The sequence below is a fragment of the Elgaria multicarinata genome, chromosome 2, assembly GCF_023053635.1.
Source record: "Elgaria multicarinata webbii isolate HBS135686 ecotype San Diego chromosome 2, rElgMul1.1.pri, whole genome shotgun sequence".
NCBI classification, from domain to species: domain Eukaryota; kingdom Metazoa; phylum Chordata; class Lepidosauria; order Squamata; family Anguidae; genus Elgaria; species Elgaria multicarinata.
The window spans coordinates 169,786,427-169,812,873 of record NC_086172.1 but is presented as its reverse complement, the minus strand read 5'-3'; the positions used below and the strand labels follow the sequence as shown (position 1 = coordinate 169,812,873).

The window sequence follows — 26,447 nt, the reverse complement described above, 5'->3', positions numbered from 1 at the left end:
AGAAAAGGCAGAAAAGAAGATTTGGCGATTGCTTCTTGCAAAGGTAAGCTGTCACTTCTATTTTAGCATGTGTGTTTTCTCCGTTAGATTATCGATGCTCCGCTCAGTGTTTCACCGGGGTTGACGTGAAGGAACAGCCGATGGGGCTTCCAGATGAGGCTTTTATTGTGCTTCAAACACGGGATTTTACCGAGGGCCCAGATGCTGTTGTCTTCCCGTTGAAATCTTCCTGTGTTTTCTCACTGCCTCTTCTGTCTCTTTTTTCTTACAAGGAAAAAAATAACCATTAAAGAAGAAAAGGCAGGATAGCACAGGCAGCTCTCTGTCTCGGGAAGTGCTCTTAGGCTGGGGAAAAGGATCTCCCCACCCCCACCCCACCCCAAGAGTTGAAAACTGATGAGAGAAGGGCACTATTGCCCATAATAATTCCTTCACACTGTTGTCTCTGTGAATTGGTTTTGTACGTTGTCGGCAGCTCTTGAATCCCTCCGTGGTAGAGCACATGTTTTGCTTGAGAATAGGGGCTGTTGTTTTATGGTGCTTGGTTCTGCTTTAAACTGTGTGTTTTTTAAAATAAAAATTCCGTACGCCACTTTTGCAGGGAGTGGGTAGAATGGCACCCTTTGGTAATTCTAGAATTAATGGTCTGTGGCGGGGGAGGTGTTCTTTAGACAGTGATGTGTGTTCCTCCACTTATTTCAGGGAAGGAGTGCCTTCAAACTTATCTGGTCTACTTTGTCTTTTACTACAACTGCAAGGTTCAGCCACAGTCAGATGCAAAATAGTGGTGCGATGAGGGGAAACCATTCGTTCACAAACAAAAATTTAATCCTGCTCGATCTCTCATCAGCTTTTGATACCATCGACCATGGTATCCTCCTGGATCGACTCCGTGGGATGGGCGTCGGAGGCACTGTGTTACAGTGGTTCCGGTCCTACCTAACACTCCTTTTTTAGGGAAGGTACTTGAGAGGGTTGTGGCGGAGCAACTGCAGGCACTCTTGGAGGATACTGATTATCTAGATCCATTCCAGTCTGGGTTCCGATCTGGTTACGGGACTGAATCAGCCTTGGTCGCCCTGATGGATGACCTTTATCGAGAGAGGGACAGGGGGAATGCAACCCTGTTAATCCTGCTCGATCTCTCAGCGGCTTTTGATACCATCGACCATGGTATCCTCCTGGATCAACTCCGTGGGATGGGCATCGGAGGCACTGTTTTAAAATGGTTCCAGTCCTACCTACGGGGTCGTGTTCAGAGAGTAGCATTGGGTGATCAGTCCTCGGCCTCTTGGCAATTGAGCTATGGAGGGCCGCAGGGCACCATCTTGTCCCAATGTTATTTAACATCTATATGAAGCCGTTGGGAGCGGTCATAAGGGGATTTGGCGCTAAATGCCATCAATACGCTGATGACAAGCAGCTCTATCTCCCTGTGACAACTGAATCAGGTGAGGCTGTGCAAGTCCTGGACCAGTGCCTAGACTCAGTAATGGGCTGGATGAGGGCCAATAAACTGAGACTGAATCCTGGCAAGACGGAAGCCCTGTGGGTGAGTGGTTCCCGAGTCCGGGAGACAGGCTCATTGCCTGTTCTGGATGGGGTTGCACTGCCTCTGAAAGAACAGGTTCGTAGTTTGCGGGTACTCTTAGACCCATTTCTGTCATTGGAGGCTCAAGTAGCCGCCACGGCTCAGAGTGCCTTTTACCATCTTCGGTTGTTTCGCCAACTATGGCCTCTCCTGGAGAGGGATAGCTTGGCCACGGTGGTACAGGCATTGGTAACCTCAAGATTGGATTACTGCAACGCTCTCTATGTGGGGCTGCCCTTGAAGCTGCTCCGGAAGCTGGAGCTAGTACAGAATGCTGCAGCTCGGCTGTTGTCTGGAGCTGCCCCTTTCCAGCATGTAACTCCTCTGCTGAGGGAACTGCACTGGCTACCTATTCACTACCGGGCCAGGTTTAAGGTTCTTGTACTTGTGTACAAAGCCCTAAACAACTTGGGACCAGGATACCTGAGAGAGCGCCTTCTCCCCTACCAACCTGCCCGGTCACTGAGGTCATCCGAGGGCCTGCTCCTGGTGGTTCCACATGGATCCATCCTCCGATTGGAATCCACCAGGGGAAGAGCCTTCAGTGTGGTGGCCCCCCTCCTGTGGAATTCCCTGCCTCTGGAGGTCAGGCAGGCGCCAACCTTGTACTCCTTTCGGCACCTCCTGAAAACATCTTTATTCCAAGAAGCCTTTCCTTAATATGAAGCCTTGAATCTCTGTTTTTGCTTCTTTTAAATGTTGTTTTGTTTTATTCTGTTTTTATTTTCATTTTATCTTGTACACTGCTCTGAAATTTTTCAGTGGGGAGCCGTATATAAATATTCTAAATAAATAAATAAATGATAACAACAACAAAAATGTATTTCTTACCCGCCTCTCCATTCTGATCGAGGCGGGAAACAACAGTAAATATAAAATATATAAAATTGAATTAAAACATAATATATATTGTTAAAACATCCTAAAATCATTTTTAAAACATCCTAAAATTCCACTAGATAGGCCTGCCGGAAAAGATCAGTCTTAATAGCTTTCTTAAATGCTGATAGACTGTTAAGTTGATGAGTCTCCTCCAGCAGGTCTGGGAGCAGCAGAAGAGAAGGTCCTCTGGGTAACAGTTGTTAATCTAGTTTTTGCTAGCTGAAGTAGATTTTTCCCAGAGGACCTGAGTGTGCGGGGTGGATTGTACGGGAGAAGGCGATCCTGCAGGTAGCCTGGATCCAAACCATGTAGGGCTTTAAAGGTAATAACCAACACTTTATTCTTCACCCAGAAACTAATTGGCAGCCAGTGAACAGATTTTAAGACTGGTGTAATGTGGTCACCCCTAGGTGTACAAGTGACCAACCTGGTGACCAGCCTAGGTGTGCGGATATCCATAGCATCTACTTGGCATTTTTCTGAACACAACAAAGGACTGTTTATTGAAAACTTGTAAATGGCTGCCAACATAGTCACCTATGGTGAGAAAGAATCACCTCTAAGTGACCAGAGAGGTTGATTCTTTGTTTTTATATAGGCCATTAATCATGACTAACTTTGTGCGGGGGGAAGGCCAATAAAGTAGGAATGCTCTGGATTTTGTTTGTCAGAAAAACCTTGCAGACCTACTGCAAATCACCCAGAGATCTATCACCATATCCCAGTCTACCTTCTGCCTAAATCTGACTTACTTCAAAGGATCTTAAGCAGGAGGAGGGACATGTATGTACAGTATGTATGTATGTATGTATGTATTGCATTTCTATACCTCTGAATAACCCAAGCTCTCTGTGTGGTTTACAACAGTTAAAACCACAAAGTACAATTTAAAATATAAATCTTGAACCACAGTATAAAAACACAACGTAATATAAAAGAACCAGAATAAAAACTGAGCTGCAATACAGAGATGTAAAATACAGATTTAAATACAGTTTTAAAACAGCAAAGTTAAAAGACTACGATGGAAATTGCTAAAATACTGAGAAAATAAAACGGTCTTCACCTGGCATCGAAAAGAGTATAATGTAGGTGCCAGGCGAACCTCTTTAGGGAGCTCATTCCACAGCTCGGGAGCCACAGCAGAGAAGGTCCTACTCCTGGTAGCCACCTGCCTTTCTTCCTTTGGCAAGGGTTCATGGAGAAGGACCCTGAAGATGATCTTTGGGTCTGGGCAGGTACATATGGGAGGAGGTGTTCCATCAGGTATATTTATTTATTTATTTATTTATTTATTACATTTTTATACCGCCCAATAGCCGAAGCTCTCTGAGCGGTTCACAAAAATTAAAACCATAATAAAACAACCAACCGTTTAAAAACACAAATACAAAATACAGTATAAAAAGCACAACCAGGATAAAACCTGGTGCCAAGCCATTTAGGACTTTGAAAGTTAATAATACCAGCACTTTGAATCAGGCCCGGACCGGGACTGGCAGCCAGTGAAGCTGGAAAAGGAATGGCATATTGGCTTCTTGTTGGCCAGTTCCTGTTAACAATCATGCTGCCCTGTTTTGTACTAGCTGAAGTTTCCAGACTGTTTTCAAAGGCAGCCCCATGTATAACACATTGCAGTAATCCAGAGGAAAGGCTATCAGAGCATCTATAACTCTAGCTAGGCTATCTCTGTCCAGATAAGGGCGTAGTCGGTATATTAGCCTAAGCTGATAAAAGGTACTCCTTGCCACTGAGTCCACCTGTTCCTCATGTGACAGTTCTGGATCCAAGAGCACCCCCAAACTATGAACCCGATCCTTTAGGGGGAGTCCAACCTCCTCCAGAACAGGGTGAGTATCACCTAGCCGAACAGGTGAACCATCCGCTAACAGTACCTCTGTCTTGTCTGGATTGAGTCTTAGTTTGTTGGCCCTCATCCAGTCATTACCCTGCCCAGGCACTGATTCAGAACAGCCGCTGCCTGACATGCGTTTGATGAAAAGTAGAGGCAGAGCTGAGTGCTATCTGCATATTGATGACACCTCAGCCCACATCTCAGGATAACCTCTCTCGGCGGTTTCATGCAGATGTTGAACAGCATAGGGGATAAAATAGAGCCCTGTGGTATGCAACTGACTTATTTCAAAATGTGTTAAACCAACCCTGCAGCGGTTGGGTGGGCGCTGGACGTCTGCTCCAAAGTCCTGACCTAATGGCACCACTGATGTCATCAGCGTTCTGTGCATGGTTACAAAGGTGGGGGTAAGCTTTTTAAATAATATATAACCCCTGAAACGTGTTTCACTAGAAACAACAGCAGGATGAAAGAAGGTGGAGTGTTTGCCACAGGAAGTGGTATGTCTATCATGCCGCCATCAGCGCTCTCAGAAAAGAATGTAATTTATTTATTTCTGGGCAGTTTGCAGAAATGAAAAACCTTGAGATGCAGCATAAAATATAAAATCTGGAAGCTTAAAACAACAATATAAAAGAACAACCAGAATAAAACTGAGCAGCAATACAGAGATTTAAAATACAGGTTTTAAACAGCAGAGATAAAAGACTAGGATGCTGAAATACTTGTGGCAGGGGCAGGACTGGCACTGGAAAAGTACAATGGAGGTCCTAGGTGAACCTCTCTAGGGAACTCATTCTACTGCCAGGGTGCCACAGCAAAAAAGTCCCTCTTTTTGGTAGCCATCTGCAGGGACTTCCAGAGAAAGACTGCTGAAGATTATCTTAGGGTTCAGATATATGGGAGGATCCTTCAGATAACCTGGCCCCTAAACTGTTTAGTGCTTTGAGTGCCAGCACTTTGGATCGCTGGAAAAAATGTCACGTCTGGATGCGATATGTATTTAAGTCATTCCTCGATTAACCTGTGAAATCCAGTGGTCTGATCCATCTGTGTACCTTCTGTGTACCTTCCCCCTCTCCTTTTTCTTTTGTAGGATAATTGGGGGTGGGGAAGCGTGGCGAAACAGGAGGCTTACTGAAAAGCCTCCTTGCTGGAACAGGAGGCTGGTGGCTCCGATGTCAGTGGGGCTGTGAATCCTCTCCGGATTTCCGTCAGAACTAGCCAGAACTCTAATGGAGCTGGGGACAGCTCCTTTACAGTTCTGTCTGGTTTTGATGGAAACCCAGAGCAAATTCACCGCCCTGCTGACATCGGAGCCACAAGCTTCCACTCATTAGTGAATGACTGACCCAACCCGGCTACACAGGGTTGGTACTGGGAATGAACTGCAACCTCATGGCCACAACTGGGTGAGTTTTGCAACTCTTCTCTTTCTTCCCTTCTTTTTTATACTACATAGCCCAGCTTTCCTCATCCTGGTGCCCTCCAGGTGTGCTGGATGTCCAGATTTTGTGAAACCCATCCATTCACAGTCGGATTCGATTTTTTTTCTGTTATGTGGAACAAGTTTTCTTTTTAGTGTGCAGATGGACACAAAATGTGCAGTTGGGGGGAAATGTGCAGTTCGAAATTTGATAATGTGCAGTTGAAAAAAGTGGTGAAAAAATAAGACACATGTTATATGTTATGTGTTTATTAAGATCTTAACAATAGACTAAGTCAGGGATGGCATGTAACACAAATTATATAAAGATGCAGGTGAAAGAACCCTTGATGGTGTGACTGATGTTGTTGGGTCCTGTGACAGTGTTGCCTGAATAGATGTGGGGACAGAGTTGGCATTTGGGTCTATTGCATGGTCTGGTCCCTCTGTCTGTGTCTCTGTCCTGTGTACTATTGCTGGTTAGCATCTGCTTCAGGTTGGGAGGTTGTCTGTAGGCCAGGACTGGTCTGCCTCCCAAGTCTTGTGAGAGAGAAGTCTCTGTGCTGATGATGGGTTGGAGTTCACTGATGATGCGTTGCAGTGGTTTCAATTGGGGGCTGTAGGTGACAACCAGTAGTGTACTTCTCTTGGTCTGTCATCCTTCCTGGGTATCCGAATAGCCTTCTCGATCTGTTTAAGGTGCTACTAGTCTTGGAGATAATCTGTCCAGTCGTGAAAGAGAAATAATGTGTTTGGCTTAAGCGGGGGCAGGGTGGGTGTCTCACAGGGCATTTGTGCAGTTGGAAATTTTGCTTTTAAAAAACCCTGATGCGGAAAAATACACAAATAATTCCATAAGAACGTTTGCAACAATTTACATAATTTATCTTAGTGTATAACATGTACTGTATTGTCCCCCCGTTCTATTCACCTTTTGCCCACATATATTTTCCAGCATGGCACACATCTCAGCAGAAACATACACATTCTCCTGTGAATGAATTTGCATAAATTTCAGGAAAGTTTAAAAAAATATATCCAGAAGTCTGCGGACTCCATGCAGCCTGGGGAGGCCGGTCTGCAGCAGATTTTGTAGGTCGGGTTCTTAAAAATCCAAACTTATTTTAGTTTGTGTTGAATTCCTCCAGCATCCCTGGGTGGACTACAACTCCTATTGTCCCCAAACAACTGGCCATGCCAGTGGGGTTAATGGGAATGGTAGTCCAATACATCTGGACTTCCCCTGGCATGGAGAAGGATGACCTAACCTGATGAAGACTTGCTGAGAACTTGAAAGCTCAAACACAATGTGCGTGGTCGTGATAGAGATACTCTGCACATCGATTTATTTTATTTATTTTATTTTATTTATTATTGCATTTATATCCCGCCTTTTTTCCTCCAAGGAACCCAAGGCGGCGTACATAATCCTCCTCCTTTCCATTTTATCCTCACAATAACAACCCTGTGGAGTAGGTTGGGCTGAGAGTCTGTGACTGGCCCAAAGTCACCCAGTGGTCTTCCATGGCTGAGTGGGGACTAGAACCCGGATCTCCCGACTCCCAGTCCAACACTTTAGCCACTACACCACACTGGCTCTCAGTCAATGGGGGAAGTCGATGTGGGACTTTCCCCACTTCATGTGGACAAGCATGCCTATCTTTCATGTGGATTAGAATAGGTGGCCATGTTCCCTTTCACATACAAAGACGTTACAATCTTCTCCCTGGACCACTTCATCTTTGATTCATACCTGCAGAATGGGATGTTTTGTTTGTTCCACCTACCCTTTTCTTTTTCTGACGTTTCAGTGATGAAACTGAGAGTTGGCAGAAAGTTTCAGTGATGAGAGTTGGCAGAAGCTGCTTCTCTCCCCGCCACCCTTTCCTTCATCCCCCAGATGCAACCGTTGGGGAATGATGCAACAATCCATGTTTTCTGCTGCTGAGTCAATGACTCCATAATATCATCGAGATGGTGTTTACAGTATCTATATTCTGCTTCTCATTTGGGATGGAGCCAGCAGAGGCTGGTGACTCCGCTGTGAGTGAGGCAGCGAATTCGCTCCGGGTTTTAGTCCGAACAAGTCAGAACTTTACAGGACCTAGTGGTGGGCCCCGAACAGGCTCCTAGGAGGAGGGTTTTCTCTGCTGTGGCACCCCAGCTGTGGAACGAGCTCCCCAGAGAGGTTCGCCTAGCACCTACACTGTACTCCTTTTGCCACCTTTTTATTTTCTCAGTATTTTAACACCTAATTTAACTTCAATTTAAACTTTGCTGTTTTAATTCCGTATTTTAACCTATTTCAACTTCTGCTGTGTGGTTTTATCCTGGTTCTGCTTTTTATATTGTATTCTGTATTTGTGTTTTTAGATTGTTGGTTGTTTTATTATGCTCTTCATGGTTTTAATTTTTGTGAACCGGCCAGAGAGCTTCAGCTATTGGGTGGTATAAAAATGTAATAAATAAAATAAATAAACTGTGGCATGAGCTCCCAACTCCTTTAGAGTTCTAACTGGTTTGGACCGAAACCCAGAGCGGATTTGCCACCCCAGAGGCGGAGCACACACATTGCACATTTACTAATTTATTGCATATCTTTACCACCCAATAGTGAACGACTACACCTTCTTTGTTGGCTGCCTGCCACATTTCTCCGCTTTGTAAGCAAACTCCCTGCTGTTTCCTTCCCCAGCCATCACTGTTTTTTGTTTAGTTTTCTTTTCAATTTGGGCGTTAGCGAATTGGTACTTCCTTTGGAGAATGTAGATGTAGTGATAGCCATAGCATCTACTTGGTATTTTTCTGAACACAGCTAAGGACCATTGACCGAAAACGTGTAAATGGCCACCGATGTAGTCACCTATGGCGAGAAAGAATGGCCTCCAAGTGACCAAAGAAGTTGACCTTTTTTTGTATAGGCCACGAACAGCTGACTTTGGGCAGGGGGAGGGAAACCGCTCAAGTCGGGATGCTTTGTTGTTGTTTTTTCGGTTGTTCTTAGAACGGAAAGAACTCACCATATTTCTCAGAGGAACTCACTGTGATTATTTTTTTATAAACTAAAAAATAATGTTTGCAAGCTCATTGATAATGCAGGGAACGGGAAGGCACTGGGCAGCACAATTCACTGCAATCATTAACTTCACTGAGGAAGACCAAAGGACAGCCAAAGGATACAGGAAGATGGTGTTGCTCAGGATGACCTTGCTGCTAGAGTGATTCTTGACTCAGACAGGAAGCCCTATTATAGCTCTTCCATCCAGGGGACTTAAAAGACCAGCCTGGGTGAGCAGGGTCAGTCCAGGACCTTTAGAATCTAAACCGCCTAGGAAGATGCTGCAACGTCCAGCTCAATCGCTCACCACATGAGGCAGCCGCGTACAAATCTGAAGGGCTTCAGAGGCTCTTGACACCTGCCCAGTCAGACGCTGAGCTGGGATGGAAGCATGGCGGATCAGGAGTGGAGCCAGGGCAACAGTCTAGAGGTGGCCAAAAGAGCTGGGTCGCAACCCGGGGGCTTATTGGCAGAGGCTGCAATTGTCGAGGTCCCCATCATGTCCTCGCACAAATTGGCAGTGCCATGCGACACTGTACCATCCCAGAGCGGAGGTGAAGGGCGGAATGTTTCAGCACTCCCTTTCTTGCATCTCTGGGAGAAAGGGTCTCGCTAGCCGTGCAATAGGGTAAGCAAAAGAGGTGTTTTATTGCACAAAAAGAAACAGTTTCAATGCGTTTCAGACCACATAACATAGGGTGACCGTAAGGAAAGGAGGACAGGACTCCTGTATCTTTCATAGTTCCCTAGAAAAAGGAATTCCAGCAGGTGTCATTTTTGTGCATGCAGCACCTGGGGAAATCCCCTCTTCATCACAACAGCTGAAGCTGCAGGAGCCCTGCCCTCTTGACCAGATATAAAAGAGGGCAAGGCTCCTGCAGGTTTAACTGTTGTGATGAAGAGGGAATTTCATCAGGTGCTGCATGCATACAAATGACACCTGCTGGAATTCCCTTTTCTACACAACTGTTAAAGATACAGGAGCCCTGTCCTCCTTTCCTTATGGTCACCTTAACATATAGGTCCTTCTTTAGGGAAATTGATAGAACAATGTACAACATTTATATTATAGTCTTTAAGCAAGTCCCTGTATTTAAAAATATGTGTATTCAACTAATTACAACAATAGCAACGCAATTAAATATCAAAACTAAAAAAAAAAAACTGATGAAAGAGAGACTTAACATTCCAGAGTGCATAACCATAACATATACCAAATGATAACATATCTCAGGAATACAGAAACTTACTCAATAGGACCAAATCAGATGGTGCTTGATCGTCAAACTCCTGTCTCCTGTGCTACACCGGACCAGAGAGAAGAAGCCAATAATAGGCGAGTGAATCCTGATTTTGGAAAAGCTGTACTTTAGAACAGTATTGCAAGGTCAAGAGACTCATTAAAGCCAATGGCAGTCATTGCATCAAATTTCAAAAACTACTTGGCTCCTTTCCCCAAAAGAATTTTGTCTATCTGTTTATAATTCATCTCTATTGACCAGAAAGAAAGGATCTCCTGTTTTATGGGATTTATCTTCCCAATGTAGTTGGAGTCTTCTAGTTTTATCCCTGACATGCAAGAGTTGTGTGTACATGACATTGCAGGAGAGCACTCAGTCCTTGGATCTACAGGGTGTTGTAGAGTGTTGGTTTTGGCCTAACAAAGGCACCAGGTTGGGAAGACTGGACTAGGGAGACCTGAGTTCAACTCTCTACTCAGTCATGTTGGTCACTGGGTGGCCTTGGCCAGTCACTTCCACTTGGAGGAAGAAAAAGCATAATGAGACATACATCTCCCCCCCTCCCGCCCCCCACAGCCTGACATGGTACAGTCCAGCAACAAACACATCATGCGAGCCCACAAACTGGCTCTTGGAATTCCAAAGATAAGCCCATTCCTCAAGGCCAGCCCAAGATATTTTGCTGCCTGAGGCAAGAGACAAGATGGCACTGCCTCCCATTCTACATACAAAAAACTGACAGGATGGGTAGTTGAATATTTCTTCAACACTGGCAGTGGGTCAACATCTTCCACCCCCACCCTGCCCCTAAAGGCAGCAAGCTAACTTAGGGGATATAGAGTAGGCCAAATTTTCCACAGTTTTCTTCTTTCTGCCACATCTCAAAATCTGCTGACTGACGCAACTGCTTCACCCTGCCTAATGGTAGAGCCGGCCCTACCGTTCCCTCTTTCCCCCAGTCTCAGTGCATGACTGACCAATGAGGCAAGCCGTTTTCTCTGAGCTTCCGGTCTGTTTTCATTTTCCATCTGCTCAGCATTCCATCCCCCAGGTTCAGTGGCCACCGGAGGTGGAGCTACAGTCATAAATACAGTTTCTCACTTCAAGCATCCCACTGAACCGCTGTTAGAAGAATTTAGGGTTTGCAAATCCACTTCAAAGCATGGTTGCAAACCACGTGCTGGGATCTGTGTGGTGAGTCACTGAATTGCAAGTGGCAGCTTCTGAGTGAGATACCTTCAGGCCCTGGACAGACTCCACCCAACTAGGCTGGTCACTGGATCCTCCTGGACAGGAAGGAGCATAAGAAGACTTCCTGTTCTAGTTGAGCCTTCCTTAAGCAATAAGGTCTTCCTCAGCTTTGGTGTGTTGTTGTATCCTTTGTTGTTATCCAGCACAGCCTCCTGATTTATCCTTCAGTTCAGCCTTGTTCTTTGTTCCAAATCCTGCCTCCTAGTTTATCCCTTGGTTCTTACTTACTCTTCAGTAATGACTACCAACTTGTGCCATGGCTCCTGGCTTCTGTCTAACTTCAGAGTACTGCCCATGGCCCAGCTCTGAGAACTCAAACATCACACCAAAGCGACGGTTTCATGCAATGGCTGAACTGAGCCACTGTCTTTTAAAACACCACACACACAAATGTTTCCCTAAAGAAGTTCGATAACATCATCTCCCAACTGCTCACATTCAGCTGCCCTTTGAATGTCCCGCAAACAATTTGGGACTCGCTTTGACACGGAATGGGACCATAGAAATCAGTCTCCCGCAAGGAAAGCGGCCTACTTTTTAGCCTTGCTAGCTTGTAAGCGGTAAAACAAAATAAAATATCATTTCTTTCCAATTGTTCCATTTGTCAGGTTTGTTGAAGTACCAAGAGGAAGTGGTTTTGTTTCCTGCTCTGTGGCTTCGTTTAGTCTCTCATGGACCAACTGTGGTAATCAGAAAGCAGACTATCACGTGCCACTGGTGAGGTCCAGAAGAGGCCCAGGTAGCTAATTTAACCTAGGAGACAGATGTGATCAAATTGTTATTGAACAAACCTGGAATATGTGGTACTAAGAAGTGGTCCTTCATAGAATCATAGAATAGTAGAGTTGGAAGGCGGCTATCAGGCCATCGAGTCCAACCCCCTGCTCATTGAAGGAATCCACCTTAAAGCATCCCTGACAGATGGTTGTCCAGCTGCCTCTTGAAGGCCTCTAGTGTGGGAGAGTCCATAACCTCCCTCCGTAACTGGTTCCATTGTCTTACTGGTTCCATTGTCTAAAACCATTTGAAATATAAAACAAACAGTATAAAAGCATAATAACACAATATAAAAACACAGCCAGGATAAAATCAAGCAGTAAAGCAGAAATTAATACCGATTTAAAATACAAAGTTAAAACAGCAAAGTTAAAACTGATTTGTTAGACTGTTAAAATGTTGAAAAAATATTTTAAAAAGTCTTCACCTGGCGTCTAAAAAAGTATAGTGTATTAATCTGACCAAGTATAATGTATTAATCTGACACAAAACTTCACAGGCATTCAACAGAACCTTTCTATCTCACCATCGATCCAGCTGTACCTATTATAGAATAACCACAACTCAAACACGTCCTTCAGCAAGGCCCAGGAGAAGGGCTTGAGGCGGAGGTAGGAGAACGGGTGACAGCAGTGCCCTCGTGTTTAGCATCTCTGCACATGTATTCAGGGCCGGCGCCAACCATATTGCGCCCTAGGCAGGCGCGTTCTGAAGCCTCCGCCCAGCCCCCCTCGCTCGCTCACTGCCCCCCCTCGCTCACCCGCCCCCCGCCCCCCCTCGCTTGCCCGCCCGCTCCCCCTCGCTCGCCCGCTCCCTCCCGCTCCCGGCTTTGAAGCCAGGACGCTGGGGTTGGGGGGGCGGGGCGGGGCGGAGGCTTCGAAGCGGCGCGTGGAAGTGGCTTCCTGGCGTGCCATACTGAAGCCTACGCCCCGCCCCCTCCACGCCCGCTCCTGGCTTTGAAGTCAGGATGCTGGGGTTGGGGGGCAGGGCGGAGGCTTTGAAGCGTCGTGCCTGGAAGTGGCTTCCTGGCGCGCCATACTGAAGCTTCCGCCTCCAACCCCAGCATCCTGGCTTCGAAGGAGCCAGGACACTGGGGTTGGGCGGCGCCGGCGGCCAGGGTGGCGGCTTTGGAACTGCGCGCCGGGAAGCTGCTCTAGGAGAGCGGCTTCCGGGTGCGCTGTTTGGCGCCCTCATTTGCTTGGAGCTCTAGGCCGCTGCCTGAGTTGCCTGTATGGCAGCGCCGGGCCTGCATGTATTTGCAGTCGTACGTGCTAAACATTAATAGTATGCAATGAAGCATCTGTGTCTGCTGTTTTAGAACAGGCCTTTTAGCAAAAACATTATTTGAAGAGGTTTTTTTTTGCTGTTTACATGGTTTAAATTTTTCTATTTTACATTTTTCAGACTATTTTTATTATGTTGCATTTCGGGGGGGGGGTGTTAATGAATTGTTGTAAACCTCCCAGAGAGCTTCAGCTATGGGGCAGTATAGAAATGAAATGAATAAATAATAAAATCAAGGTGCATCTACCACCTCACTCAAACTTTAACATGCAAATGCATGCAACCAAAACCAGATAACCACTTCTTCTTTTTAATGCTTGGAAGACTGTGAGAAAAAGAGACAATGGGCAGAGAGGACAATTTGGAACAGAGAATTGAGAAATGGGGCAAAGAAAAGAGTTTAGCATGACCTCTTTCCCCTGCCAAAGGTTCGCCGCTGGAAAAAATCCTTCCTTTGGAAAAGCAACCATCAAGTTTTGCTCCATGTGATTGCTTTAGGGTAGATTCCTGCATTGAGCTGGGGGTTGGACTCAATGGCAGGGTCTTGCTATTTACTGTGTTATCTGTACAGCACCATGTACATCGATGGTGCTATATAAATAAATAATAATAATAATAATAATAGGCCCCTTCCAACTGTACTATTCTATGATTCTATGTAAGATGCAGTTCTGCCCTTGGGGAACAGGGCTGAAATCCCAAAGCAGCTAACTGAGCAATCTCGCCTCACCAATAAATGTAAATTGGAACGCCAGTACTTCCCCCAAAGGTAAAATAGGGTAGCGATGTATCAGGAGCAACATGTTGGGACTTTCCCTGTCAGAGTGTATGTATACTACCAACTTAAACCAGTTGAATAATCCTGCACGCTCTCTACAGAACTATGAGCCAAAACAGAAATCTGTGTCTAGCGGCTACTTTTTTGTTTCATTTTTCATTTTTATGCATAGAGGCCTCAATCTGGATTGGGGTCCTAGTGTGGCGGGTGGCTTTGAAGATCTGGACCAGACCTCCTTCACCTACTCTAGTAAAAACAAAGTAGGACATAGCTGCTAGACACGGATTTAAAGTGATGTCTGTTATGGCCCTAAGGGAAGGGAAGACAGCTTTGGCTGTTGGGCAGCATAGAAATACGATTAATTGATTGATTGATTGATTGATTGATTGATTGATTAATTTTGTGACAGTGGCTCAGTCCCCTCAATAAACTACAGTTCCCAGGACTGGTGGGTGGAAACAATCACTAGTATGAAAGTAATAGGAGTTTGCTGTTGTTTGTGTCGATAGAGAGAGACTATTGGTACACAGTCTCTCGCTTGTATCAGGGGACTGGGATTTCAATCAATCCGTTTCATATTTGTACCCCATGTGCAGACACCTGTAGCGTTGTTCACAACATAAAATATACAAAAAGCAAAGCAAAACGGATGTACCTTTCAAACCCCAAATGCATGAAAAACATGGCAATAATTAAACTAAAAGCCAAAGTTTAAAATAGGAGCCTGAGTAAGAAAACATTTCAAAGTGGGAACCTGGTAGATCTTCACCAGGGTAGGGTGACCATATGAAAAGGAGGACAGGGCTCCTGTATCTTTAACAGTTGCATAGAAAAGGGAATTTCAGCAGGGGTCATTTGTATATATGGGGAACCTGGTGAAATTTCCTCTTCAGCACAACAGTTAAAGCAACAGGTGCCCTGCCCTCTTTTAAATCTGGTCACTCTAGTATAGCTCCTGCACTTTAACTGTTGTGATGAAGAGGGAATTTCACCAGGTTCTCCATATATACAAATGACACCTGCTGAAATCCCCTTTTCTATGCAACTGTTAAAGAAACAGGAGCCCTGTCCTCCTTCCCGTATGGTCACCCTACACCCGGGGCTTGTCAATAAGCCCTATATACCCCATAGTGTATGGGGTATATAGTGTATGGGGTGCATAGTTGGCAGTGGTGTCATTTAAACAGCGTTGTTTAAATGACACCACTGCCAACTCACAGCCACATCAGGGTTTTACCTTCGAAACGGCGCATTCTCGCGGTGTCCTTTTTACCGCGGCTTTTCCGTTTGCTCTGATGCCAACATGTTGTTTCTCCCGTCTTATCAGTGGTGGCTTCCGTTCAGAGGTGGCCACTGTGTGAACGGAATGCTGGACTAGAAGGACACTTGGTCTGATCCAGTAGGGCTCTTCTTGTGTTCTTATGTCTGGCTGACTTGATTATAGGGATTGATGTGGAATTCATTCGGTTCATGTTTCGATACAAACTTGCCTACTTTTGCACTTTAGAGTCATGCTGTGAACTGAAACTGAGGTATCCTTCGAAATTTGCACTTCGAATTTCGCAGTGGGGTCCTCCCGTCAAAAATGGCATACAAAAACATGTATAGTAAGGGAAAACAATGCTCAAATATGCATTATGTTAGGAAAACCACTTGAAAACATGTACATAGGGCAAAAATGAAAGTTTTAGGGGAAATGTACACTAAAATGCTTATGAATTTTCGTTCAAACTTTTTAAAAAATTCTCTAAATTCGGGATGAACTGAACTTAAGACTGAAGAAATTCTCAAAGTTTGAGATGAACTGCATTTAAGAATGGGAAACTGAGGGAAACTGAAACTACAGGTTTCATCTATCCCTTTTTGACTTCCTAGCTTTCAAAACTGTTTGTGGGATCCCTGGGGTTCTCCTGAAGCAAGGCTGTGAAACTGCTTTCTCCCCAAGGACTACATTTCAACTTTGGGGGGGTGCATTCCAGCGGTGGGTGGAGCCAAATGCAAAAGGGGCATGGCCAAATATACCTTTGGCTTAACACTCTTCCTGCCCTTAACTAAGGCCGTTGCTAGACCAGGCGTTAGCGCGGTGTGAGGCCCGGTTTCCCTCCTGTGCATCCGGGGTCAGGCCACGCTAAAACCTGCCTTAAGCCGGCATAAGCGAATTCGCTTATGGCCTGGCTTTTCTGCAGCCCCAGCCTCAGGCCGGGGCTGCGGAACGTCTAGCAGGGTCCGTGGCTTTTTGCGGCTGCTCACTTACTCGCAAGTAGCCGGGAAAAGCCACGGACTGGGCCGGGGGGGAGAGAGGGGCGGGGGGAAGGCCAGGCCTGGCAGGAGAGGGGGGGAGAAGGCTGGGCATCGGGGATGGCGGACGGGGGCGAGGGAAGGAGAGCCGGGGACAGGGCATTGGGGATGGGGGATGGGGGGAGGACGGCCGAGTGGGCAGGGGGAGCATCAGGAATTGTGGGGGGGGATCAGGGGCAGGGGGAGCGGGGGGGCTTAATTTTTTTAAAAAAAGCCCACTTACCTTGTCCGGCAGCTCTCCGACGCACATGGCCCTTTTAACTCAAAAAAAATGGCCGACGCTACGGGGCTTCCCATTGCCCCTTCGCGTCGTAGGTCTAGAAGCTGGTGACGGCGCACGCTAACTCTAGTGCGCCGTCGCCCCTCCTCCCTGCCGGCTTATCCGGCAGGTCTAGCAAGGCCCTAAGCCATTTCTACCTTTCGGAATGTGGGAAAACTGCACCAAAGCCAGGAAACCACCAACTAATCAGTGGTTGTGGGAAGGGGCGAGGCTAGGAGAAAGGGGCTTGGCAATCTGGGGAACTCTCGAGGGCCAGATTCGGCCAGAGGTTCTGCACCCCTGTCCTGAAGGTTTACATAGAGCTACTACTGATAAACTTCAGTAGAACCCAGACATTTGCCTGAACAGCCTGAAAATCTATCTGGATGGCTTTAAAAGGGGGTGGATAAATTCCTGCAGGCAAAGGCTATCAATGGCTACTAGCCCTGATGGCTGTGTGCTATCTCCAGTATTTGAAGCAATAAGCCTGTGTGCACCAGTTGCTGGGGAACATGGGTGAGAGGGTGCTGTTGCACTTGCTTTGTTGGTCCCTGGTTGACAGCTGTTTGGCCACTGTGTGAGTGCTGGACTAGATGGACCCTTGGTCTGATCCAGCATGGCACTTACGTTTTTATTCATTTGTTATCTTGTTTAGAGAACAATGGTCCCTAGGTAGCATCTCAGGGGTCATAGGATAGTTTGGATTTCTGGGTCTGAGGTTGGAGAAGGACTCTGAGCTCCCCTCCCACTCCCAGCTAGCACAAAAGCAACCTTGGAGAGGAGGGAAAGGGGGTGGTTCTGTGGGTGGGGAGGGGAGGAGACTGTGAAGCAGGGATATGACCTATCCCCAACCCTCCTCAGCCTCCTACCCGCCACATACATAGAGCCTTAGCTAGATGGGCAAAAGGCCCCTCTAGCAAAAATGCAGAGCAGGAAAAAGGCAGAGGCAAAAATGGGCATCCCGGTAGGATTGCGCCCTTATTTATAATACCTTTCTACCACCGCAATATATTAAAATCCCTAATCTAGATGAATAGGTTGACAATATGTCAGAGCAGCTTCATTGAAAGATGGCCCATTCTTGTATAGGGCAACAGTGAGGAGCAAGAGGCCTGCCCAATCAGTTACCACCCTGTCATATGCCCCATAAGCCTTTGTTCCATGGCAGCTGCATAGGGGCCCCTAAGTGAGGAAAGAAACAGGATACAGAAACTTTCTCTGAAGACAGAACGTTTGAAACCTGACACTAATTCCTGAGAAGCGGCTGTGCTATGTCTGTTGCAGCAAAATCTACAAGGAGTGTGACAGACACCTCGAAGACAAACACTTGCTCAGATGCATGACACTGAAGTAACCGCAGGACAGTATGTCTCTGGTAAAGTGGGCTTGGTAGCCCACAAAACCTTATGCCCACAGGAAATGGGTTTAGTCTTTAAGGTGCCAGACATACAGGGTTCTTTCTCCCTATTTTGACCTGGTACAACTCATATTATTTCTCTGCACATAACGGGACAGGAAATATACAAGGCAGGAGGAAATGAGAATGGGTGGGGACAAGGTGTGACTGGGTCAGGCCTGTTTACATGAACTGAGGCCCCAGTCGTCAAAAGCTGTCACTAAATGCAACAAGGACGCCTGTTAAATTTTGTGTTACCTTTGCAAGAGGCAGTGCCAGCTCCTCAATGGGTCTTAAGAACATAAGAAGAGCCCTGCTGGATCAGTCCAAGGGTCCATCTAGTCCAGCATTCTGTTCACACCGTGGCCAACCAGCTGTTGACCATGAACCACAAGCAGGACATGAGTGCAACAACGTCTTCCACCGATGATGATGATGATGATGATGATGATGATGACGATGATGATATATTTATTTCTTACTCACCTTTCCCACTGGATCGAGGCGGAGAACAACACCAAATACAAAACGCCATATTTATTTATTTATTTATTTATTTATTACATTTCTATACCGCCTGATAGCCAGAGCTCTCTGGGTGGTTCACAAAAATTAAAACCATTCATAGTATAAAACAACAGTATAAAACCATAATATAAAATACAATATAAAATACATAAAACTGATTAAAAACTTATAAAACTAACACATTATTAAAAGGCATCTGAAAATTCATCTGGGTAGGCCTGCCGGAAGAGATCAGTCTTTATGGCTTTCTTAAATTCGGGATGACTGTCAAGTTGACGAATCTCTCCCGGCAGGCCATTCCACAGTCTGGGAGCAGCAGAAGAGAAGATCCTCTGGGTAACAGTTGTCAGCCTAGTTTTTGCTGACTTGAGTAAATTCTTCCCAGAGGACCTGAGTGTGTGGGGCGGATTGTATGGGAGAAAGCGATCCACAGCATCTAGACTTACTGCCTCTGATACTGGAAGTAGCACATAGCCATCAGGACTAGGAGGCATTGATAGCCTTCTCCTCCAGGAATTTAAGCCATCCAAAGTGGTGGCCATCATTACATCTTGTGGTGGCAAGTTCCATAGTTTCACTATGTGCTGTGTGAAGAAGTCCTTTCTTTTGCGTGTCCTGAATCTCCCACCAATCAGTTTCATTGGGTTCTAGTGTTATGGGAGAGGGAGAAAAATGTCTCCCTGTCCACATGCTCCCTTTGAAGAGACCAGGCCTTGCTTACTAATCAATAAAGCGCTTTTGAACCCTCTGTCGCTGGAATGGTGGAGTCGTGCTTAGGGGCTGTTTGGATTTCGTCCCTGGGTGAAAGAACCTTGATCTAACACACATTCTCCACACCACACATAATTTTGTAACATCTCGATCAGGTCTCCTGTTACCATCCCTCAGTGAGTCTGCCTTCTCACCGCCATTGGCACCTGCTTTTCTTGCTCCTCATCTTCTTTCTCAACATTATCACCACCACCTGCTTTCTTGAAAGGCAGAGAACCAGTGAGCAAGCAGGCCACGGCATCTATTGGTCCTTCTCATCAACTCCACTCTCTGGGATCTAGCAAGCGGCAAGCAGACAAGCAGGTTGCAAGGGTGAAGACACGGAGCAAGTCCAGGGGGCACTTGCAAGTGGGGCCCTGCTGGGGTGAGGCTAGGGTGACCATCTGAAAAGGAGGACAGGGCTCCTGTATCTTTAACAGTTGCATAGAAAAGGGAATTTCAGCAGGTGTCATTTGTATATATGGGGAACCTGGTGAAATTCCCTCTTCATCACAACAGTCAAAGCTGCAGGTGCCCTGCCCTCTTTTAAATCTGGACACTCTAGTATAGCTCCTGCAGCTTTAACTGTTGTGATGAAGAGCGAATTTCACCAGGTTCTCCATATATACAAATGACACCTGCTGAAATTCCCTTTTCTATGCAACTGTTAAAGATACAGGAGCCCTGTCCTCCTTTTCATATGGTCACCCTAGCCTATTGGTCCTTCTTCTCATCAACTCCACTGTCTGGGATCAAGCAAGCGGCAAGCAGGTTGCAAGGGTGAAGACAGGAGCAAGTCCAGGGGGCACTTGCAAGTGGGGCCCTGCTGGGGTGAGGCTAGGATGACCCTATGAAAAGGAGGACTGGGCTCCTGTATCTTTAACAGTTGCACTGAAAAGGGAATTTCTGCAGGTGTCATTTGTATATATGGAGAACCTGGTGAAATTCCCTCTTCATCACAACAGTTAAAGCTGCAGGAGCTATACTAGAGTGACCAGATTTAAAAGGGGGCAGGACCCCTGCAGCTTTAACTGTTGTGATGAAGAGGGAATTTCACCAGGTGCGACATGCATGCAAACGACACCTGCTGAAATTCCCTTTTCTATGCAGCTGTTAAAGATACAGGAGCCCTGTCCTCCTTTTCATAGGGTCACCCTGTGAGGGACCTCAGCAGATGCCCAACCATGCCTAGCCTTGACACTGGTCCTACAATGGGACCCAGGTTCTTGTGACATGGGAGCCCACCATCTAGTAAGCTTCTGAGGCCTTCAGGATGCAGCACAAGAAGCAAAATTCTTAGCGGAGGAAAAGACGTTCACAAAGGATGGAAGTCATGCCTTTGAAATAAACTTTACCAAGATCTGATAAAGGAGAACCACCACCAGATGTGGTCAGCTCAGTCAGGGAAAGTTTGCACAGCCTGCTGCAACCAGGATAGGGAAAACAAGCCGAAGCTGTGTTGAGTAATATAAAAAGAGAGAAAGCTCACAGCACTTCTTACAGCCCAGCTTTGGAACTGAAATGTCAGACGTGCTCATATTTATTTATTTATTTGCAACAATTATATACAGCACATCTATTCAGATTGCCGAGTGGTGAACAGGAAAAGATAAGGAGATAAAAGAATAAATCTCCATATTTTTTTAAAAAATCACCATTGTAAAAAAAATTGAAATTCAATTAAAAAAATCTGTGGCTGAAGGAAGGCTTCTTGGAATGAAGATGATTCCACGAGGCTCCAGAAACAATGCAGTGTTTGCACCTACCTTACTTCCAGAGGCAGGGAGTTCCACAGAAAGGGGGCCACCACACTGAAGGCTTTTCTCCAGGTGGGCTCCAACTGGGCCCTAGGTCCAGGCGGAACCACCAGGAACATGACCTCAGTGACTGGGCAGGTTGGTAAGGGAGAAGGTGCCCTCTCTGGTATCCTGGTCCTGAATTTTTAGGGCTTTATACACTAATACCAAGACCTTAAACCTGGCCCAGTAGTGAATAGGCAGCCAGTGCAGTTCCCTCAGCAAAGGAGCTTCATGCGGAAAAGAGGCAGTTCCTGACAACAGCCAAGCTGCTGCCTTCTACACTAGCTCCAGCTTCCACATAAATGCATAAAACTGTGTCTTCTGGTTTTGTTTTGTTTTTCTGGCTTTGCACCTCCAAGGGGGAATCCGCACGTCGTACCGAGACCGCTTCTAAGCGACCCCAGTGCGGCGTGAAAGCGAGCGTGTAACTGGCCTTTGGAAGAGCCGACGAAGAGACGTCTTTCCCGCCACCACCACCCACAGACCTCCTCGCCAGCTGGGACGGAGAGCTCGGGGGAAGAAGGCGGGGTGGAGAGCTTCTTCCGCTCTCAACCCCGCCTTCTTCAGCCGAGCTCTCCTCGCCGGTCGGCGAGGAGGTCTGCGGGTGGCGGCGGCGGCAGGAAGGACGTCTCTTCGTCGGCTCTTCCAAAGGCCAGTTACACGCTCGCTTTCACGCCGCACTGGGGGCACTTAGAAGCGATCTCGGTACGACATGCGGATTCCCCCCTAGTTTTGGTGATCACTGCCAAGAGGGTAAAGTTAGTGTCAGGCTTGCAAAATTCTGGCTAGGTAGCCCTCCAAGAAATTGCTCTGGATGTAATACGTATAGAACGCACTCACCCCAAACATGCTTATTTTTCTCTACTGTCAGGTTCTGGGGAGGGCAGTGGGGGGCAGAGGAAAGGAATAGCTCACAAGTTTGCAGCAGAAACTGCTGAGCCAAGGCCTGATGGGTGCCTGGGATGTCACTGAGAAACCTTTTCTCACCCCTATAGCTCTGAAGTTTTGTGCACCTTTTACCCATGTTCCCCAGCAGCTGATGCACACAGGCTTACTGACTCGGATAATGGAGGTAGGATATAGCCATCAGGGCTAGTAGCCATGGATACCCTTCCCCTCCAGGAATTTATCCAACCCCCTTTTAAATCTATCCAAATTGGTGGCCATCACCACATCTTACTTACTTACTTACTTACTTACTTTATTACATTTTTATACCGCCCAATAGCAGTAGCAAGTTCCATAGTTTAACTATGGAACATAGTTAACTTAACATGGTAAACTTAACATAGCTGTTACATCCTTCCTTTTATTTGTCCTGAATCTCCCACCAATCAGCTTCAATACTTTCTAGTATTTTGAGAGAGGGAGAAAAATGTCTCCCCATCCACATTCTCCACACCATGCATAATTGTGCACACCTCTATCATGTCTCCCCTCAGTCTCCTTTTTTCTAAGCTAAACAATCCCAGCTGTTGTAACCTTCCCTCATAGGGGAGATGATCCAGCCCCGTGATCATTTTAGTTGCCCTTTTCTGAACTTTTTCCAGCTCTATACCCACCAAAATATCATCAATTGGGGAAAGGGGGTCAGGGCCTAGGCTAGAGTGACCATATGAAAAGGAGGACAGGGCTCCTGTATCTTTAACAGTTGTATTGATTGAACGGGAATTCCAGCAAGTGCCATTTGTATATATGGGGAACCTGGTGAAATTTCCTCTTCATCACAGCAGTTAAAGCTGCAGGTGCCCTGCCCTCTTTTAAATCTGGTCACTCTAGTATAGCTCCTGCAGCTTTGACTTCTGTGATGAAGATGGAATTTCCCCAGGTTCTGCATATATACAAAGGACACCAGCTGAAATTCCCTTTTCTATGCCACTGTTAAAGATACAGGACCCCTGTCCTCCTTTTCATATGGTCACCTTAGCCTAGGCAAGAGGGCAAGGCCATATGTGGAAGCCCAGGGGGTTGGATCAGGATTTGGCCCACAGACCCGACGTTTTGCACCTCTGTTTTAACCCATCTCTCCTCCATTCTGCTTTTAGACCCGCCGCGCACCCAAATGAAGGAGGCCTTTGCGGGGTGACCCTGCATCCAACATGTGCAATTCCACGGCCATGCCGTATGAAGACAGCCGGCCCCTTCTGGTGGCCGTGTACAGCATTGTGTTTGCCGTGGGCCTTCCAGCCAACTTCTTAACCGCCACCGTGACGCTCGTCCAGATCAGAAGGAAAAACATCACTGCCATCTACCTGTTTGGCCTGTCGCTGTGCGAACTGATGTACCTGAGCACCATCCCCCTCTGGATCCTCTATGTGCAAAACCGCCGCCAATGGACGATGGGGCACCTCTCCTGCCAGGTGACCGGCTACATCTTTTTCTGCAACGTCTACATCAGCATCCTTCTCTTGTGTTGCATTTCCATCGACCGCTACGTGGCCGTGGTGTACGCCCTGGAAAGCCGGGGGAAGTGGTGCCGGTGCCAGACGACTGCCGCTGCGGTGACGGTTTTTCTCTTCGGCATGGTCGCGGTGATCTATTGCCCTGTGTTTTTCGTGAAAGACGTTCAGGACCAAGTCGGCAAGACTTGCTTCGAAGCGCAGCTCAACCACAACTTGGCCTATTACAACATCATCCGGTTCTTTGTAGGCTTTAGCATCCCTTTCGTGCTCCTTCTTTTCATGAACTACAAGGTCTTCCAAAGTATTAAGACCAGCTGCAGCCTCAACCCAGCCCAGAAAAGAAAAGTGAAGAGCTTGGCAATCGCCGTCATTTCCATCTTCCTGGTCTGTTTCGCCCCCTACCATTGCGTGCTGCTCGTTCGAGCCATCTTTTTTTTCTGGCACTCGGACGACGAGAGGTGCAAATTCGAAAGGAGCATATACACCACATCTGTGGTGTTCCTGTGCTTCTCCACTGCCAACGCCGTGGCAGACCCGTTCATCTACGTGCTGGTGAGTGAAAATGCCAGGCGTGAAATCAGCCGGACTTTCAGGGCCTGCGGGATTCAGTTTCCCGTTGGTTCTAAGACAGAGAGCAGCAAGGGCAATGATCCCCCAAAGTCACCAAAGGAGATACACACGCCAGGAAGTGAGGGAGACAGGTAACACTTCCTTTGTCTACGGTAACCTGTTGCTAGTAAAACAGCATTAGAAGGTGGCAAGTTCTGCAGAGTGGAGGGACACGTTTGCTCCTGTGCTCTTTGGAGAATGGCGTGTGGTCCCACTGCGTTTCACCCTATGAATGGACCTTTCAGCAAATCCTGGCCACGATTCACAATGGGATGATGTCACGCTATTGCAATTTGCAGCTGGATCCATGCATTGTGAAGGACATGTTGACGCACCAGCAGAGAGTCACGCGGCATCAGGAGCTGCTCTGGGCAGAGCAGCCGGTGTGGTCTATGGATGGTAAATGATTTCTGACCCTCTGCCTGAAGAGGGAAGGACTGCCATGTCACAATTCAAGAGAGGTCTTCTTGTGTGATATTGGATCTTGTCCAAAGGCTCATGCTGTCCTGAATAAACAGCCCACTACAGCCTTGTGCCCTCTCTGGTGTTCACACAAACACAGTATTGAAAGCCTTCTCCAAAGGATGGATACATCTCTGTACAAGGTCCAGTGATGCTACAGCAGCCTTCCCCAACTTGGTCCAACCTGCAGATGTTTTGGACTGTAACTCCCAACTTGGATGGATGGAAGTTCAAGTCCAAACCAGCCAGAGGCATTGGAGGCTGGTGTCTCCGATGTCAGTGGGGCAGTGAATCTAAAGGTTCTGACTAGCGCAGCCTGAAACCCGGAGCGGATTCTCCGCCCCATGGACATCAAAGCCACCAGCCTCCACTGGTTGGGGAAGGCTGCCTTAGAGTAACACTGTTTACACAGTCGTTGATGGCATTCGAATAAAGGAAGTGTCACACGGCTTGCGTATGACACCTAGTTTTGGGCTTCTGAGATTCTCCAGGGGAAGGAAAATCCAGAGCTGAGATGCAGGCAGAAATGGTTAGATCCTAAGTTCCCATGAGCAGACCCCTGTGCGTTTCTGCTAATGAGATACGGCTTTTGCTAATTCCTCCTTTTCGATTCAGCTCCCTGTGCTACTGCTCCCCAAATTCTGCAGGAGGAATGGGGAGTTGGCAAAAATCGTGTTCCCTCTTCATAGAATCACAGAATAGCAGAGTTGGAAGGGGCCTACAAGGCCATTGAGTCCAACCCCCTGCTCAATGCAAGAATCCACCCTAAAGCATCCGTGACAGATGGTTGTCCAGCTGCCTCTTGAAGGCCTCTAGTGTGGGAGAGCCCACAACCTCCCTAGGTCACTGATTCCATTGTCGTACTGCTCTAACAGTCAGGAAGTTTTTCCTGATGTCCAGCTGGAATCTGGCTTCCTTTAACTTGAGCCTGTTATTCCGTGTCCTGCACTCTGGGAGGATCGAGAAGAGATCCTGGCCCTCCTCTGTGTGACAACCTTTTAAGTATTTGAAGAGTGCTATCATGTCTCCCCTCAATCTTCTCTTCTCCAGGCTAAACATGCCCAGTTCTTTCAGTCTCTCTTCATAGGGCTTTGTTTCCAGACCCCTGATCATCTTCCCTTCCACCTGGGGAAGCCTCTACTGGTGCTATCATGTCTCCCTTCAATCTTCTCTTCCCCTGGCTAAACAGGCCCAGTTCTTTCAGTCTCTCCTCATAGGGCTTTGTTTCCAGACCCCTGATCCTCCTCCTGTCCTGAAAGTTTACATTCTTGGCAGTCGTTATTAGCGATGGACAAATCTGTCAAATTTGCTTTCTCTCCTTTTCCCACTTTTCCCATCTGAAATTCAGGGGCTGCCAGGAGCTCTGAAAAGAGCTCTCCACACTGGGAGAACGGGCATCACAATGGCAAATGTGGTTCAGTGTAAGCAAGTGTAAAGTGATGCATGTTGGGTCAAAAAATCCCAAATTTATGTATAAGCTGATGGGATCTGAGCTAGCAGTGAACGACCAAGAAAGAGATCTTGGGGTTGTGATGGACAGTTCAATGAAATAGGGTGACCATGTGAAAAGGAGGACAGGGCTCCTGTAGCTTTAACAGCTGTATTGAAAAGGGAAATTCAGCAGGTATCATTTGTATATAGGGAGAACTGGTGAAATTTCCTCTTACTCACAACAGTTAAAGCTGCAGGTGCCCTGCCCTCTTTTAAATCTGGTCACTCCAGTATAGCTCCTGCACTTATACAGTATAGCTCCTGCACTTATCACCTTATACAAATCTCTGGGGCGACCATACTTAGAATT

General features: G+C 46.8%; 1 protein-coding gene across 1 annotated transcript; it reads left to right on the top strand.

Moving 5' to 3' along the window:
• Nucleotides 1–24,280, top strand: GPR132 (G protein-coupled receptor 132). Its single transcript, XM_063115834.1, has 2 exons — nucleotides 1–43; nucleotides 23,219–24,280. Exon 2 carries the CDS (start codon nucleotides 23,273–23,275, stop codon nucleotides 24,278–24,280), a length of 1,008 nt encoding a protein of 335 aa, XP_062971904.1. The 5' UTR covers nucleotides 1–43; nucleotides 23,219–23,272.
• Nucleotides 24,281–26,447: the final 2,167 nt, after the last annotated feature.

Bases quoted from the DNA above. Each gene is read 5' to 3' on its own strand.
- GPR132 (XM_063115834.1), top strand. From the start codon at position 23,273: ATGTGCAATTCCACGGCCATGCCGTATGAAGACAGCCGGCCCCTTCTG.